The sequence below is a fragment of the Lissotriton helveticus genome, chromosome 1_2 (assembly GCF_964261635.1).
Source record: "Lissotriton helveticus chromosome 1_2, aLisHel1.1, whole genome shotgun sequence".
NCBI classification, from domain to species: domain Eukaryota; kingdom Metazoa; phylum Chordata; class Amphibia; order Caudata; family Salamandridae; genus Lissotriton; species Lissotriton helveticus.
In genome coordinates, this window is record NC_136058.1 from 454853102 (window position 1) to 454872279 (window position 19178).

The window sequence follows — 19178 nt, forward strand, 5'->3', positions numbered from 1 at the left end:
GCACCTTAGGTGGCGGCAGTGGTTCTCTCTGGGTGGCTTCGGTAGGTCTGCATGTTACAAGGTGGCAGTGGTCCTCTCTCGGCACCTATGTAGGTGCTTAGTTCTGCAGGTCTGCACATGTTAGGAGATGTCAATAGCTCTCTCTGGATGGCTTGTCTGACTGGCTTCCTGTCGCTCCACGTTACAAGGTGGTAGTGGCTCTCTGGCTGATCTGTCTCAGTGGTTCCTTCTGCAAGTCTGCACATGTGAGAAGGTGGTGATGGTTCACTCCTATTAGCCTGTCTGGGTAGTTTGTTCTGTCTGCACATGTTAGGCTCATTCTGTAGCTTTCGTGGGTGGCTTCATCGAGAGCTGAACTCTTACCCATTTCCCTGCTTCTTTTCACAGTCTATGTCTGCCTGCAGACAAAGTATTGTCCTCTCTCCGGCCCCATGCTGTTATTGTCTCAACATAAAGAATGCCTAATGTCTTCACTGCTTACCCTTACAACTCTTTGATCAGTCAGTCAGTCGTGATTCTACCACCTGGTACCCATGGTCCAGCCACAAAGTGCTTGGTTGTGTATACAGAGCTTGCGCTCTTACTGCCTTTCGATACACTCCTGCTGTGGAAATGATTGATGCACCATTTCCCTTCTAGAAAGCTAACATTCATTTATTTCAATCTTACAGGAAATGGATCGATGAAGAGCAACATGAGTACCTCTTTTCAATATCATGAAAAACCTGCAATTTTCAAATCTGTGGCACAAAAGAGGAAAGTAAACACGGTCCAGAACATTTCTGAGAGAAGACATTCCAATAGCCAGATGCCACCAGCGAGTACTCAAGAACAAGGAGGAGAGAAAAGTGCAGATTGGCCAAGAGCTTGCAGTGCTCTGCAGAAGTCGACACCCTACGAGTGGAGAGTAGACAAGAGCTGTGAGAGTACAGTGGAAAACAACAGTGTTCTCTGTGAATCAACCACACCGCAAAGTAGCAAACCAAACACACATGCTGACAGTGGGCAAACCAGCCCGAAGAGCTGCTATGTACAATATCATCAAGAACACAACTTAATATCAAGATATGCATGTACTGAATGTGGTAAAAGCTTTGGAGCGATGTCAAATTTGCTCATACATAGGAGAATACATACAGGGGAGAGACCTTATCATTGTACCGTGTGTGGAAAAAGCTTCAATCAAATAGGAGCTTTCCATAGGCACCAAAAACTGCACACAGGAGAAAGACTGCATCGGTGCACTGTATGCGGAAAAGGATTCAACCGAAAGGACTACCTGCAGGTCCACAAGAAAATACACCCAAACATGGTAGACGATTCTGAGGTCCATCTAGTGGAAATTATGTAAATACCAAAGTGTGGACCATGAGCGAATTAGGGAGCACATGGAGTTGTTATCGTCCTTTTACCAATGCATAAAAAAGAGAGTTATAAGAGACATCCACATAGAATTAAAGACAACTGCACATATATGGCTCAGAAGAAGAAATTTTATTGCAACTGATTGTCAAGTCTTCCCCACAAATAGTGAGAGGAATAAGGATGGCCAGTGAAGATCGCCGCATCTGGTCTAAACCGTGAAGTGTATAAATCGTTCTAGATGTGTTGCGGCACATTACGTTGATTTTGTGACCGAACTTAGAAATTGGGTCTATGAAAGGGACTAGGTATGGACCCCATAAAGAAGCTAAGTGTCAACAATAATCTGGATTTAGTTTGAGGGAATAGTAACAACCCTTGTCTCTTGATGAAGGTCCTGACCTGGTATACAGAAAAAAGAAGCTGAGTGTAGAGTTGCCATCGCAAGACTACAGTGTGTGCTAGATGTACATTACCAGAAAAACGTCAGAGAAATGAGAGGAAGGAGGTGGGTGGAATGTTATAGGTATACCTAAAAACCAAGAAAGCAGATATACATCACTTCCTTTACAAAAACACAGTGAGTATAGGTCCATCATCGTAGGTTTGGAAACAGGCTTTTACTCATCAAAGAGCGAAATGTTCAGTCAATTTTACAGCATTGCGTAAAAAGAACAGGCAGTGTGCCAGACTTTTTAAAATCCTGGAAAAGACGTATACTTGGCTCCTTCTTTGTATTGTAATTCCGACTGACGGACTTTGCTCTGCCCTACCTGGGACCCTCTCTCCACCGGCGCTGTTCTGCCATCGCGTCTGTGGCAGCTGCAAGGACACGAAGCAGTTTCTTGCCGGTCTCCCCCGCCGCCGCTGCACTCTGCCATCCGTGCGCGGCCACTGACGGGGGAGACCACAACCCCCAGCGCCACCCGCGGCTGACCCCGCCCACGCATGGATTTCGCGCCAAGCGGCACACCAAAAGGAGGTTAGAGCTGCTGTGGGGCGGATGCTCCTTCTTTGTATTGTAATTCCGACTGACGGACTTTGCTCTGCCCTACCTGTGTCCCTCTCTCCACCGGCGCTGTTCTGCCATCGCGTCTGTGGCAGCTGCAAGGACACGAAGCAGTTTCTCGCCGGTCTCCCCCGCCGCCGCTGCACTCTGCCATCCGTGCGCGGCCGCTGAGGGGGGAGACCACAACCCCCAGCGCCACCCGCGGCTGACCCCGCCCACGCACGGATTTCGCACCAGGCTGCGCACCAAAAGGAGGTCAGAGCTCCCGCGTCACGGAACGCGCGCGGGCATAGCTGGGCTTAGCCCGGGCAAAGGGCGGGCTGTCTCTTGGAGGCCGGGCTGGGCCGTCTTTTGGGTTTTTTGTTTGCATACTTTTATTAGCGGATGATATTCTTGGGGTTGACTTGCTTGTTTAATAACTGTAAAAACTATCCCATTGGGTGAGATATCACAGCTGATAATTTCGAAAATGGGTAAAAGGAAACTGATTAGCCCGAAAGGAAATACGCGTACATCTGATACACAGCAGACTTTACTGAGCTCCCTAACTGGAACAGTGGATGTACTTTACAAGCAGATCCATTCAGTGGAGGAATCCATTGCGGGTTCTTCTCCTAGGTCAAGCCGGGAAGCACCTTCAAGTGAAGATTCAACTCACTCAAACTCTGGGGGGGAATGTCCACCAAGTAAATGGCTGTATACAATCATGTACTGATGAAATTGTGTCAATCAACGGCGATTCGCCGATTCAACCGCCCGAAAAAAAGCAGAAAGAACCAAGACAGGAAATTCTTGATCTTGAAAATTCTCATAAAGATTTAGCCGTCCTTGTAGTTCATCCTTCCCCCAGAATTTCGGTTCCAAGTGTAAATACGAATTGAAAAACTCAGATAGAGAATACACTGGACAAGGGGAGGCACCCGATGAAAAACTCAGTCCCTCTAAACACTGCCAGAGATGAAATGCTTGTAAATCAGGAGGGAAAAGGGGATTCCCATATTCCATCAAGGCAGATTAACCCACACCCAAATGCTCCCCAACAGGCAAGATTAACCCAAGTAGCAAGTCTCCTCTGCCCCCAATATCCTAGCCAAGACCACACTTTTCCTTCTCTTCTCTCTGATCACAGGACGGCAGACCCACATTCACACCTTCCCCCAGAAGCCACTCCTTATGTCATTATATTAGGAAACGTACCCCCCAATCAATCCACTAAAAAAAGAAACCTGGATAGCTTTAAAAAATAAGTCATTACACTGGCTAGCTAATAGGACCGGGTTTTACAGCCAACTATTCCACGACTTTAAGACGGCTAGACGAGTCCAATGGGTAGGGGCTAGGGAGAAGGATCTGACGGGAGATTGCATAGGTATTACAAAACAACAGAAGAGTACCTCACAAAAAAGAAGCAAAAGGAAAAAAGAAAAGAAAAAGGAGGGGTAAAGAAACTTAATTACCACCACCATAAGTTGATATACAAGGCACGAATTAAACACACAAGAAAAAAGTTGTTACGAAAGCAGTGAGGAAAAAGAACCCTCAGGCACCAACAAGAAGTTGGCTGCCAGTCGTCTTCATTGGGTCCTCGTTGTCAGTACATGAAAGTAGTACCAGAAAAGTGCATATTAAAAGGAGTGTGGACTACTCCCCGAACTAGAATTTTTGATAAAGGGGTAGTTCTAACTCCATTAAAAACAAAGGTGAAAGGTCGGACATGCAAGGGGTTAAGTAATTTTTAACCAATTGTCCTAAACAAAGGTCGACATGTTTCAGCTTTAATGAGCCAAAAATCAGCTCAGCATTCCTCAGGACCATACATACCCTCGCCTCAAGGGAAGCGCACGCTAAGCCGCCAAATCCATAATGGGTGGGGACAGAGAGTATAAAAAAGGTAGATTACAAACTTGTAAATAAACCAAGCACGAGAGCTTCCAGGTACGACCCCTCCAATAGTGAGGGTTGCGAAATTCGTTTCTAACGGGAAAAGAGCCTCCTAGGCTCGTGGCTGGGGAGAAAACCTTCACGCCCGGAACTATTGCAGCCCGGCGACTCCCCTCATATAAACCTATTGCGGTCACATTCACGGCGCGAATAGTTATAACATTTAAATCACCACGATCAGTAAAGGAAATTCTGGACATTGGGCGACACCGTACAGTAACCGCGGCAGGAATCAACATATTGCCGTTGGGTTTCTTCTATCCCCCACAGACCGTGAATGGTCGCTCCTAGTTTTTCCAAAATAGCTATGATTCTCAGTGTCTACCACAGACTATACCTACCTACAACAGGTATAGTGTACTCTCGGGTTTAGATGACATCGAATGACTGGAACCAATTCCGATAGATACATTATTAGTAACTTCAATGAATTCAAATATTCAACAGAATGTAACATCTTCCGGGGTTACTCAACTTAATACCTCTCAGGTTTTCACTACTTTCCAAAACAAAAACAGCGTAATACCATATGTTGATCTGGAGTCTAATTGTGGGAAAGATGTAGCTGAATTGCCAACTCCACTGTTAACGTCTCAGACAGTACGACCCCTGCAGAACCCGAGCGAATACTCTAAAACAAAAACTAACAGCTCAATGTTTGACATTGTTTTTTGGAATGCGGCTGGGTTACGGAACACAATTATAAACGATAACTGGTTGGGAGAAGTAATAAAGTATAACATCATAGGGTTGCAGGAAACATGGCTCCGTAGTCCTGCTCATTTGGTAGGATATAAGACATATTTTTCAGAGGCTGTTCCATCTTCGTTTGGAAGACCAAAGGGGGGTCTAACAACCTATATATCCAATACTTTGATGGTTGACAAAATCGAGGTTTTGAGACTAGAAACAAATTACCAGGTACTTATAATTGTATGCAACAAGATGTCAACTTATATTATGATTCATTTTTATAATATTTTGAATTCGATTTACCTAATCGATGTTTTAAATAAGGTTTCCTTTTATTGCAAGATTTACGTTTGAAGTGCAATAACACATCTGTAGCACTGATTTGGGGCGACGATTTTAACTTGTCATTGTGTAAAGGAAGTAGCACCAACAACTGTGGTACTCAGGATGAGGGCGGGAACAACTCAACGCACATACGACTGTGGGTGATCGTATGAAAGAAATAATGGCTGTCGCAGATCTGGGGTTTGCGAACGAACTTGTGAGTCCTCTGGTCCCTTTTTCTACTACTTTTAACCTCATGCGTGCGGCGCATTTTTCCGCCGTACGCTGAGTTTTTTTAAAAACCGCGTTTCATGACGAGCTCAGCTCGTCATGAGCGTACGACAGGCGTACCTCATGACGAGCTCAGCTCGTCATGAGCGTCGAAGGGGTTAATGGGAGAGGTCTATATAGCATAATTGATTTTATACTTGTCTCCCAGAGTATTATGCCAATATTGCGTAAATTTGAGACAATTGCTAATCCAGCTGGTGACCATTTCCCAATTACTATATCAGTAATTAGTCCATCCCCTATGGCAGAGACGGTTTATTGGAGCCTCCTGGACCAAAAAATCCCTGCTTTTGGATAGACTTAACGGCTTTTCCCTAAAATGGGGTACGGTGGATCAAGAGCTAGTAATGAGAAACGTGATCAGTAAGGCTCTGTCTTCCCTGTATATTTGTCTCGATTCTACCGCTACCCCATAGCAAATATTGTCTAGTTATGCAATCATTACCAAAACGATTAGTGAGGAGCTATTCTGCAAAAAGAAAGTGAAAGTGACCACCAGGAGGGGATGGTTTAACTCGGACTGTACAAAATCCTATACTAAGCTAAAGGTGGCACTAACTAAGGAAATAAGAGATAGGAACGAAATAATAGAATTGAGGAAAGCATATACCTTAGCACTAAAAAAACGTAAAGCTCAGATCAAAGATAGTTTATGGAAGCAACTGCATGAGAGTTGCTCCATGAAAGATAGCACTACCTTTTGGAGAATAGTTAAATCTCCCTTCCTCCATGATGCTAGCGATCTTCCAAAAATAGATGTAGCGGTAGACGCGAATGCCTGGGTTCAACATTTTTCAAACATATTTAGACAAGGACAAAAAAATACGTTGGGCACATTTGATTCTCCTAAGCAACCTAGTTATCCTATGCAGCTAAATTTTGCACACAAAGAAATGATAAATGCTCTCAAAATATCAAAATCAGGAAAAGCACCAGGCCCCGACGGGGTACCAGTGGACCTTTTTAAATACAACTTAGACCTATGGTCCCCCGTTTTAACGAGAGTCTTGGAATCAGCGAGTAAGATCGGATTAGTTGAGTCTTGGTCCACCTCAATCCTGGTGCCGATCTTTATAAAAGGCGACCGTAACAGCCGGGCTTGCTATCGGCCTATATCGCTCTTGGATTCTATCGGTGAGGTGGCGGGCAGAATCCTCTTAGATCGTCTCCAGGTTTGGGCTTCTGATAATCGTGTAATATCAGACTTACAATACGGCTTCCGGGAGGGTCTGGGTACAGTAAACCAAGCCCTGAATCTCACTCTCTTAATGAGGAAGTATGTCCTAGCGAAGGGAGAGTTCCTTCACATGGTTTATGTGGGCTTGACAGCAGCCTTTGACTGTGTCAACCACTCTAAACTGTGGTCAATTATTCTAGCCATGGGGGTGGATCCCCTGCTGGTGAATTTTTTAAGGGAACTCTATTCGGGGGCTTCCGCTAGAGTAAGATATGGGGCAGGGGGTGAACTTACGGAGCCCTTTAGGATTGAGAGGGGGGGTCAGACAAGGGTGTGTTCTGGCCCCCTTCCTATTTACGTGATATACCAACGGGCTGGAACTAGAGATGGTGAAAGGGAGCCAAGATTTGCCAACAATACGTCATCGGCCGATTCCAGCATTACTCTATGCGGATGACGCTGTCATCTTGGCAAGAACCCCCGCTCAGCTCCAGCGAGCATTAAATACTTACTGCACCTTTACGAGCTCCCTGAATCTTAAAGTCAACATAAAGAAGACATTTACAAGGCATGCGGGCCCCAGATAAAAAAAAAAACAAAGATATGTTTGTTAATAATGTTAGCCTAGAGTCCACAACATCCTATCCCTATTTAGGGATTTTAATAGATAATAAACTTAAGTGGACAAAGGCTATTCAGACAAGGAAATTAGCTTTTTTAAGGACTATGACAGCATTGATGGCATTTGCACAGAAATTGGGAAAGAGATCTCCCCAAGTAATGTTAAAGATCTTCCAAGCAAAATGCATCAGTGTTGCCAGTTATGGTGCAGGCCTATGGGGGCACTTAACCGCAGGTGCGCTAAGCGTTTTCCCGCTGTGCGCTACGTTTTTAAAAAACCAGCGGTTCATGACGAGCTCAGCTCGTCATGAGCGTACGAGAGGCGTAACTCATGACGAGCTAAGCTCGTCATGAGCGTCGAAGAGGTTAAACACCGACGATGTACAGAGAGTAGAGAACACTTTCCTGCGATACCTTCTCGCAGTCCCCCAAGGCACCACGACATACGGATGCCACTTAGAAATGGGTCTGGATCACATTTCAGACATCTTAAAGATCCAACCAATAATGTTGTGGCGCCACATCTGGACTACCGAGCAGTGTAAGCTAACCCGCAGTCTCATTGAAGAATGCATGGAACTTGATAATATGAAAAAGAAAAAATGGCTAGCTTATATAAAGTCCTTTTTTGCGGACTTATGCCTTCTTAGATATTTTACTCACCCACTTACTGTATCTGAAATGTCGAGAAACAAACTAAAAAGCATTTTTGCGAGCGCAAACGGTGCGAATCGCAAAATTCGGCCGTTTGCACCCGCAAAAATGGCATTTGGAATTCATCAATGGTTCATGAACTCGCAATTTGAAAAATCGCAAATAATTGCAATTTCTCAAATTGCGATCGCATTGAAGGAATCTCAATTAGAGATTCCTTAAATGCTATTCATGAACCTTGCAAAAATTGCGAATTCGCATTTTTGGGCCGCTATTTACAGTGAAGTCAAACCTCGTGGTAAATAGCGGAAACTTAGAAAAATGCACTTTAGTGCGTTTTTCTAAGTTGTATGTTACACACACACATATCCTTGGAACATGTGTGTGCGTAACACCAGCGTCCAATGTCATTTGAGGGGTGCTACAGGGTGTCCTTTGGACACCCCTGCACCCTTGAAATCACAAACTCAATATGCAAATCGCTAATAGCGATTCGCACATTTATATGTCTTCCCATTCATTCTGGAATGAATGGGGAGTTATTCCTTATTTGCGATTAGCAATTAGCTAATCGCAAATAAGGAAGCTGTAGGAATCGCAATAAATATTGCGATTTTTACATGAATCCCGTTTTGCGAGTCTGTAATAGCGATTCCTTAATAATCACTATTACAGACTCGCAAAACATGCCGATGATGAATCTACCTGTGTGTCTTTTCCACCTAGGCGAACTCCGACTGGCTCAGGAAATAGTGAAAAGCTCAGTGCAACAATTGCTATCTGTTCAAACGACCTTTTCGATCCAACCCTATTTAATGTTCAGTTTGAACCAGTTTGAAAAAACTCTGCTAACTCGATTTAGATTAGATTCCTTTCACCGGTTGATTTCGTTTCCTCAGCAGAACGATTGGTCTAGGACTCTACCACCATGTCCCTGTGATTGTAATTCTCGTCAATCTACAATTCACATACTTTTGTTCTTCAAGTTTTACGAGATCCCATGTCGACGTTGGATAGCTCCAATATTAAGAATAATGGGACTTCGCACATGCCGCCCCGCCTTTTTAGCACTGCAAATGTTGGATAATGAATTATTTGCTAAATCTATTGCTTGTTTTATGAAATTTTGTGTAAATCACCGACGCAGCCTTAGTCCCAACTAAATGCTGCTACTATTTATGTCTGCACCAATCATGTAATTCTTAAAAAGAAGTTTTATTGTAACTATCTTTTAAGTGTACTTTTATGGCTTTCTACGAATTATGGAAACCGAATAAAGATGATTTGACTTTCACTTTCACTTTGACTTTGACTCCGTCCTTGGAGGTTATGGCTCTTTTATTCCAGTATCAAACAAAGTACCAGATATCTTTTAACCCACTAGTGCAATCCATCTCCACGCAATAGCTAGATCTCACGCTTAGCATGGGTATTAAGGGGTCTGCCGGCAGCTGTTCTACAGGGCTGAGCCTATCCACAGACTGCCACGCCCGCTGGCTAAAGTGTAGACACTAGAAATGGCCGCCTGCCACTCCTTATAGCACTAGAAACTCCTGGAAACACAGCTAATAGCTACGGCAGTTGCCCTTCCCACTCACGTGTGTCCAAGAGCTCTGATCTCACCTGGACACTAGAGAGCGCAATGGCAGAGTCATTGGAACTGGCACCATGCTCAGAAGGCACGCCGGGACGAGGTTTCTGGAGACCTGCAGCATGTTCTTCGATAGCTCCAGACTTTTCATAGGCGGGGCTTATACTGGCGTGATTCAAAGACAGTTGTGCAGCAGCAGCACAATCCCAGGGGTTATTGATAGCAGCTAAACCGTCCCCCACCAATAGTGAAGCCCTGGGGGGCTCGCTCACAGATAATACCAGACCACCCAGTGTGCACTGCAGCAACCGTCCCAGCCCTGTCGATGCCATGGGCGTGGACCTGGCAAAAACCACTCAAACCAGGAGGGACCGCAATCCTCCAGTTCCTCTTTGCTTGCTGAGGCGGCTTCCAAGCGGCTTTAGTTTGTCCTCAGGCTCCCGCGTAGCTGACCAGTAGAAGGCAGAATACATCATTTCCTACCTGACTGGAACCCATCATGTCAGACAGGTGGGTCTTACAAATTGTTCAAAGAGGCTGAGCCCTACCTCTCATCCCCCCCACGCCATCTTTTTTCAACACCAGAGCAACTTTTGGAAGAGCACTCCTCAGTCCTGGTTCGGGAAGTCAATCTTCTGTCGTCTAAGAATGCCATTGAGTGGGCAGCGGAGTCAGAGAGGGGAGAAGGATACTGTAACTTCCTCATGAAAGATTAAGGCCTCAAACCCATGGGGGCCTCTGCCCTCTGGATGCTAACTCTGGTTCAGAACCTTCAGGCTCGGCCTCAGGACACTAGACGGTCTCTTTAGACTTACAGGACATATATTTTCACACTCCCATTCCGCAGTCCCACTGGCGTTACCTGTGGTTCAAGGTGGGCCAGGAGCATTTGAATATACTGTGCTCCCCTTCAGCCTTACCTTGGCACCTCGGGGGTTCACGAAAGTGATAGTAGTGGCAACTGCCCATCTTCCGATGTCAGGAGGACACATATTCCCATGCCTTACCATCTGGCTGCTGAAGGCAAACGCACCACAGTCAATCGCAGACCACCTACGGGCAATGGTCAAACTCCTCGCTCTATTGGGTTTCACCGACAATGTAAATTGATACTTGTATAGCGCACTACTCACCCGCAAGGGTCTCAAGGCGCTTGTACGAATACCGCTGTGGAACCCATCCCTGTGAGGTGTCCACTCCTGGGCACCCCCAAGGTGGAGGCCAGGCATCCTTAGCGTTGTGGGGGCTGTTGTGGAGATTAAGCAAGCTATTGCCCAGAGTTGCAGAGTGGGACTCCATGATTGGAATAGGCACCGAGGCGAGAATATCAGGTCCGTGGAATTTTGAGCCCAAGACCTGCTGAGGCGGGGAATTGAACCCTGGTCCCGGGCTAGACCTCTGCATCAGGGTCTGCCGCTCTAACCATTGAGCCACACTTCTCCAATCCTGGGTTTCGGTGAGGGTGGCTCTGAGGCTCCTTGCGTATCCTCCTTATCCCGAACGCCGGGTGGCACTTATGGGAACTGTAGCTACATCCTGACTAGATTTATTTGCCACTATCAAGAAACTAGTGTCAGCAAATCTATTCCTTGCAGTCCTGACAAGATACTCAACAGTATTCCAGCTGCAATGAAAGGAAGGGCACCTGGATGTATTTACACCTCTACTGCTCTTGCCTCAAATTCTAAGGAAGATCAAGACAGACCCGGCCCAAGTCTCTCTCCACGCCCTGGGCTGGGATCGGAGAGTGCGATACCCAGAGCTCCTGAGTCTGAGTCTGAGTCTTTGTCCTCTGATATGGCTTCCGCTTCAGGAAGACCTCCTGTCTCAGCAAAAGGACAGGGTCCTGTACCAGAGTCTCCACAACTGGTACCTCTGGAGAATAAGCTGGAGTAGCAAATTGCGTTTGGTCTGCCAACCGCGTTATTTGATGCCATTCTTGCGGCCAAATGTCGTTCTACAAAGTCTATCTTTGCGGCGCACTGGGAAGAAAGAGTTGCTTGGTGCGGTGCCTGAGACATTGGCTCCTTCTAAACTGGTGGGTGTTCCCTTGCGTGTTCGTTCATTAGTCCAGCAAGGCCTTGAGGTGGGCACAGTGAAAGATTGTCCGTCTGCTCTTTTACCCTTTCTGTGTTTACTTGACCAACTATCTTTAATTCACTGGGTGTGATGCGTTTTATAAATGGTTTGATTCACGCTTCCCCCAAATCATTTGTTAAGCCTCACTGGACCCAAGCTTGGTCTTGGCTCCAACCTGCCAAGCCCTAAATCAATAAATGAATAATCACAAATGCGAGCAATAAATGGGCAGGTGAGACCCAAACCATCACTCATCTATATGGCTTTAAATGTAGCATCCTTCAGACGTCTATCAGAAAGGCTGTAACAGCTCAATGGGAGAGAACAAGGACACCAACTGTACATGACTGCCTCCGTAGATTATGCACTATTCAGGAAGTGGAAAAGATGACGTTCTTGCTAACCGGGAATCCTCTCAGATCTGGCACATTATGGGTCCCTTTTCTAGGTTATCTCACCACAGATGTCAGAGAACTTACACCCCCTGATATCTCTTAGTATCATCCCAACACAATCCACTTAACACCATGCGCGCTGCAGGTTTTCCCGCTGTGCGCTGACTTTTGCAAAAACCCGCGGTTCATGACGAGCTCGGCTCGTCATGAGCGTAAGAGAGGCGTACCTCATGACGAGCTGAGCTCGTCATGAGCGTCGAAGGGGTTAAATGATACGCGTGAGAGGAATGGACTAGCTACAGTGAGCTCTCAGAACAGGAAGGCACAGAGAGGAAACCAGGAGATGCGATTAAAATGTAAGGGAGTAATTCGACAGAGGTGGGGGGGACAGAAGATAGGGTGTTATCCAGGTTAGAAACAAGGGGAGGAGGAAAGATCTTCTTTTATTGCGTGGCAAAAGCCAGTTATTGATGCCAATTCCACGTCGGCCTCCGGGTTGTAGGCATTTAAGCTGTACTTTGAAAATTTAATATACTGATTTGTTATATAAAGATCCTGCAGAGGTGGTTAAATGAAACAACACTTAGTCCCCAACATGAGAAAATGGTGTTAACAAAACATTAACAAAGTGTGTTAGCATCTCTAGTTCCCTGGAAGAGGCCGCTCTTCAATAGCAGGGATTGTTCAGGAAGACTCACCAGCCAACTCTGCTCAGCTTCACTTCCACATTTATTAAAACTATAAACACTTTCATAGATGCTTGTGACTTATCAAGTCATGTAGCATACTTTCTGGAATACAATATTATTCTGTTGCAGATTGATTTGCTTTTGATATCTAAGCACAACAGCCTAATAAATTATTTTATATTCAGATATAAAGGGTCTGGCGTCCTAAAATTATTACTCTAGTGGATTTAATGTGTTGCTTCGCTTGTCTGATTGAGAAGTCCTGTACGCGGATTCTGGTATCAGTGGTTCGAGACCTGGTAACTTTAATGAAGTAATTCTTTATAGTTTGTGTTTGGTTTTTATGAGCGGAATTTTAGTCCCGAACCACAGCAAGAACTACAAGTACCCATCTCACTCTCCACTGGACCGCAGAAGTAAACCCATCGGACAATCTAAGATTGAAATCAACTTTACTCTTTCTGTGTGCTCAAAGAACCACCATTTCTTTTTTAAAAACAGACAACATACATTTCAAAAACTTCTTCAGTCTTTATTTCCCGTGGTAGGCTTGAAGAATTTCCTATTCAGATCCAACAATCTGGCACAAGCATCAACAATGCCATTTGCGATTCCTTATTAGGGACAAATTGTGAATCGTAATTAAGGAATACCTCCCCATTCATTCCTATAGGCCTAGAGGCCCATAGGAATGAATGGGAAGACATTCTCAATTTGCGATTCTCAATTAGAGAATCGCAAATTGAGAATGCAATTTCAAGGGTGCCAGGGTGTCAAAAGGACACCCTGTTGCACCCCTGAAATCTGCATATGAGTACATCTTGCACACACACTTGCCCCAAGGGCATGTGTGTGTGTAAAATGGAAGTTTGAAAAATGCACTTTAGTGCATTTTTCAAAGTTTTTCCAAATTACCATGACGTTCAACTTCATGGTAATTTGCGCCCCGATTAGCGAAATCACTAGTCTTTTTACTTGAATGCATTGCATTTAAGGAATCTCAATTTGCGATTCCTTAAATGCAATGGCAATTTAAGTAATCGCAATTTAGAGATTACTTAAATTGTGATTTTTGCATTTGGGATGATGCATCCCAAATGCAAAAATACCGGTCGCAAAGGGGCAGATTCTGAGAATCTGCCCGTTTGCGACCGGTTTTTGCTTTGATGCATGTGGGCCTTCTTATGGGAAAATGCACGAATATGCAGTCTCTGGCTCAGCAGATTCAAAGCGCTAGTGTGCTGCATTTAATCTACATGGTGATATAATCATTTGCGTATCACCAAGTAGTGTCTTCATTTGATCCTATTAAAATCTTTGTTTCCATCACACTTCAGAACTACAAAGAATGTGCTTCAATTTTGCTTTCCTAACTGCTGAATGTGTATAGTTCATTAACAGGTATTTAATGGCCTCCTATAGTCTTTCCTTTCAACTCTCTATACCCCACCGAGATTGTCAGATTCACTTTACTTTCTCTGACTGCAGAGTACGTGGTTTGAAACACCCATTCCTGCCCACGTAAAAACATTTTTTTAAATAAGCAGCAATTTGTCAGACAGCTTGACATCTGCCCGATGCCTTTGAAGCGCAGCACAAGGGACACGATAAATACAGAATTTAAAGGCATCTTTATTAGTTGGTCTTTCATGACACACCAAAAATCGGCTTGCGAGCCACAGTTTAAGAAACGCTGACCTAGACTGCATTGATCCCCCCCCTCACCAGCCCACATGCTTCCTTTTGCATCAGCCCAGTTAGCCAGAGAATCTCTATTGGTTTACAAGAATAGACTGCTTTAACATTGGACAGGTGGGTCCTGGGTCCAGTGCAATAGAGGTTGAACCTCAAGTTTATTGAAGCCCCTATTGGGCTCATCTTGTAGACGGTGCACCAACTCCTCAGTCTGCTGCAAGTCCGGATTCTCTTGCTGCAGAAAAGAGACCCTCAAATTTATCGCAAAATAAGTAATTTTATTTCAAGTAGTTTCTTGTTGGGACTAGTGTACGAGATGGACATTCAATTCTAGAAATGTACCAGCTCAAAATGTACCTGTGTTACTTTAAGTGATATCTTGCCCCTTTCTGTACCTCTCTTGCCTCTTTTTGCACCCCTGTTCCCTCTTTCTGCACCTTTCATGCCTTTTTCTGCACCTCTCTTGCCTCTTTCTGTATCTCTGTTGCTTTTTTCTGCACTTCTCTTGCTCTTTTTGCACCCTTCGTGCCTCTTTCTGTATCCCTCTTGCCTCTTTGTGCACCTCTCCTACCTCTTTCTATGCTCCTCTTGTCTCTTTTTGCACCTCTGTTGGTTCTTTCTCCACTGCTCTTGCTTCTTTCTACTCCTTTTTTGCAAATGTCAGCCTCCCTCATGCCTTTTTCTGTACCTTTCTTTGCTATTTCTCCGCCTCTCTTGCTTCTTTCTGTACTTCTCTTTCTTCTTTCTTCACTGCTCTTGCTTCTTTCTGTACCTCTCCCGCAATGATCTGTTCCCTAGCCACTCCTTACCATCCACCGCGATCGCTGCGCTCTAGTACAACCTTTTTGGCCACAACCAAGAAAATTAAACGAGCCAGATGGGGAGGCCGCTCTTTTTCGTGGAATGCGGCTTCTGACTGAAACTCTCTGCCGCTTACCCTGCGCAGTGAACCTGATCTCCTAAAATTCCGCAAAAACTTGAAAACACTTCTGTTCCACTAATCCTTAGCTGGTGGTTATCGTTTCCTACCCGTCCTTAGCGCTACGAGGCCTCCGGGTAGTACCGCGCTTTATAAAACTCTATTTCATTTCATTTAATTTCATTTCATTATTTCCGTACCCCTCTTACCTCTTTCTGCACCCCGTTCCCTCTTTCTGTACCTTTCTTGCCTGTTTCTGCGCCTCGCTTGCCTCTTGCTGCACCTCTGTTGCTTCTTGCTGCACTTCTCTTGCTTCTTTCTGCACCCCTTTCCCACTTTCTATACCCTGTTTGCTTCTTTCTGCACCTCTCCTGCCTCTTTCTGCACCCTTCTTGCCTCTTTCTGCATTTCGGTTGGTTCTTTTGCGCTGCTCTTGCTTCTTTCTACACCTCTCTTGCACTTTCCTTGCCTTCTTCTGCACTTGTCGTTTCCACTTTCTGCACCTCTCTTGCCTCTGTATGCACCCCTGTTCCCTCTTTCTGCACCTCTTTTTCCTGTTTCTGCAACTTTTTTGCCTCTTTCTGCACTTCTCTTGCCTCCTTCTGTACCTCTGTTGCTTCTTTCTGCACTCGTCTTCCCTCTTTCTGCACCTCTCTTGGTTCTTTCTGCACCCTTCTTCCCTGTCTTGTGTCCCTCTTGCCTCTTTCTGCAGTTCTCTTGTCATTTTCTGCACCTGTTGCCTCTTTCTGTACCTCACTTGCCTATTTCTGCACTTCTCTTGCTTCTTTTTACACCTTGTTGCTTTTTTCAGCAATTCTCTTGCCTCTTTCTTCACTTCTCTCGCTTGTTCCTGCACCTCACTTGCTTCTTTCTGAACCCCTCTTGCCTCTTTCTGTACCCTTCTTTCCTCTTTCTACACCTTTCCTGCCTGTTTCTGCACCTCTCTCGCCTCTTTCTGTTCCTCTGTTGCTTCTTTCTGCACTTCTCTTGCCTCTTTCTGCACCCTTTGCGCCTCTTTCAGCACCTCTGTGGCATCTTTCTGCACTTCTCTTCCTTCTTTCTGCACCCCTGCTGCCTCTTTCTGTACCCCTCTTGCCTCTTTTTGCTCCTCTGTTGGTTCTTTCTGCACTGCTCTTGCTTCTTTCTGCACCTCTGTTGCCTCTTTCTACACTTCATTTGCTTTGTTCAGCAATTCTCCTGCTTCTTTCTGCACTTCCCTTGCTTGTTTCTGCACCTCTCTTGCGTCTTTCTGCATCTCTGTTGCCTCTTTCTGTACCTCATTTGCTTCTTTCTGCACCCCTCTTGCCTCTTTCTGCACCCCTCGTGCCTCTTTTTGCACCCCTGTTCCCTCTTTCTGTACCTTTCCTGCCTGTTTCTGCACCTCTCTTGCCTTTTGCTGTACCTCTGTTGCTTCTTTCTGCACTTCTCTTGCTCTTTCTGCACCCTTCCCGCCTCTAGTAAGCTTATTCAAAAGTGTAAATGTACTTCAAAAGTGTACGTTACCTTTGTGAATTAGGCTGTATATCTGTGACTCTAGTTGGGGCAGACTCAGGAGTTTTATGGAGTGATTTTAAAAAAGCACAAGCAGAGTCAAACACTAAAATGAGCGTGTGGCTATGTTTAGAAGGGGTTGGTTGATGTGCAGCGGGGTTTGACAGCCCAAGTGTGTTGGGCTTGGTTTGACTGAGTGGTTTGTTCTGTCTGCACCTTAGAGGGCAGTAATGTTTTGCTCTAGGTGGCCTATTTGCGTGTCTCACTGTGCTTGCATGTCACAAGGTGGGAAAGGCTTCCTGGGTGGCCTGTTTGATTGGCTTGTTCTGCAGTTGTGCACCTTAGGTGGCAGTAGTGGTTCTCTCTGGGTGGCTCGTTCAGGCTGCATGTTATAAGGAGGCACAGGCTCTCCCTGGGAGGTTCATTCGGTAGGTCTGCACGTTACAATGTGGCAATGGTTCTCTCGGGGGGCTCGTTCTTCCTACACATTACAAGGTGGCAGTGGTCCTCTCTTGGCACCTATGTAGGTGCTTAGTTCTGCAGGTCTGCACATGTTAGAAGATGTCAATAGCTCTTTCTGGATGGCTTGTCTGACTGGCTTCCTTTCGCTCCACGTTACAAGGTGGTAGTGGCTGTCTGGCTGATCTGTCTCAGTGGTTCCTTCTGCAAGTCTGCACATGTGAGAAGGTGGTGATGGTTCACTCCTATTAGCCTGTCTGGGTAGTTTGTTCTGTCTGCACATGTTAAACTCTAGCAGTGGCTCATTCTGTAGCTTTCGTGGGTGGGATCATTGAGAGCTGAACTCTTACCCATTTCCCTGCTTCTTTTCACAGTCTATGTCTGCCTGCAGACAAAGTATTGTCCTCTCTCCGGCCCCATGCTGTTACTGTCTCAACATAAAGAATGCCTAATGTATTCACTGCTTACTCTTACAACTCTATGATCAGTCAGTCAGTCGTGATTCTACCACGTTGTACCCATGGTCCAGCCACAAAGTGCTTGGTTGTGTATACAGAGCTTGCACTCTTACAGCCTTTCGATACACTCCTGCTGTGGAAATGATAATGCACCATTTCCCTTCTAGAAAGCTAACATTCATTTATTTCAATCTTACAGGAAATGGATCGACGAAGAGCAACATGAGTACCTCTTTTCAATATCATGAAAAACCTGCAATTTTCAAATCTGTGGCACAAAAGAGGAAAGTAAACATGGTCCAGAACATTTCTGAGAGAAGACATTCCAATAGCCAGATGCCACCGGCGAGTACTCAAGAACAAGGAGGAGAGAAAAGTGCAGATTGGCAAAGAGCTTGCAGTGCTCTGCAGAAGTCGACACCCTACGAGTGGAGATTAAACAAGAGCTGTGAGAGTACAGTGAAAAACAACAGTGTTCTCTGTGAATCAACCACACCGCAAAGTAGCAAACCATACACACATGCTGACAGTGGGCAAACCAGCCCGAAGAGCTGCTATGTACAATATCATCAAGAACACAGCTTAAAAGGAAGATATGCATGTACTGAATGTGGTAAAAGCTTCGGAGCGATGTCAAATTTGCTCATACATAGGAGAATACATACAGGGGAGAGACCTTATCATTGTACCGTGTGTGAAAAAAGCTTCAATCAAATAGGAGCTTTCCATAGGCACCAAAAACTGCACACAGGAGAAAGACTGCATCGGTGCACTGTATGCGGAAAAGGATTCAACCGAAAGGACTACCTGCAGGTCCACAAGAAAATACACCCAAACATGGTAGACGATTCTGAGGTCCATCTAGTGGAAATTATGTAAATACCAAAGCGTGGACCATGAGCGAATTAGGGAGCACATGGAGTTGTTATCGTCCTTTTACCAATGCATAAAAAAGAGAGTTATAAGAGACATCCACATAGAATTAACCGCTTCGACGCGGCGGCTTTTCCCGCTGTGCGCGGCGATTTTAAAAACCCCGCGGTTCATGACGAGCTCAGCTCGTCATGAGCGCACGGCAGGTTACGCTCATGACGAGCAGCCTGGAAGAGGTTAAAGACAACTACACATATATGGCTCAGAAGAAGACATTTTATTGCAACTGATTGTCAAGTCTTCCCCACAAATAGCGAGAGGAATAAGGATGGCCGCATCTGGTCTAAACCGTGAAGTGTTTAAATCGTTCTAGATGTGTTGTGGCACATTACGCTGATTTTGTGACCGAACTTAGAAATTGAGTCTATGAAAGGGACTGGGTATGGACCCCAAAAAG

The 19178-nt window shown here is 45.3% G+C and overlaps 1 protein-coding gene across 3 annotated transcripts in view; it reads left to right on the forward strand.

Annotated features, from left to right (window-relative positions):
• Positions 1–18938, forward strand: part of LOC144807720 (uncharacterized) — an 88946-nt gene extending 70008 nt beyond the window's left edge. For 2 of the 3 annotated variants that reach the window (XM_078673378.1, XM_078673381.1), the window contains one exon: positions 672–9372. In XM_078673378.1, the coding sequence (XP_078529504.1) occupies positions 672–1351 (680 nt within the window). In that variant the 3' untranslated portion in view covers positions 1352–9372. Of the gene's footprint in view, positions 1–671; positions 9373–18047 lie in introns of those variants that run through there. The other variant, XM_078673380.1, reaches the window with a different exon arrangement.
• The last annotated feature ends 240 nt before the right edge of the window (positions 18939–19178 follow it).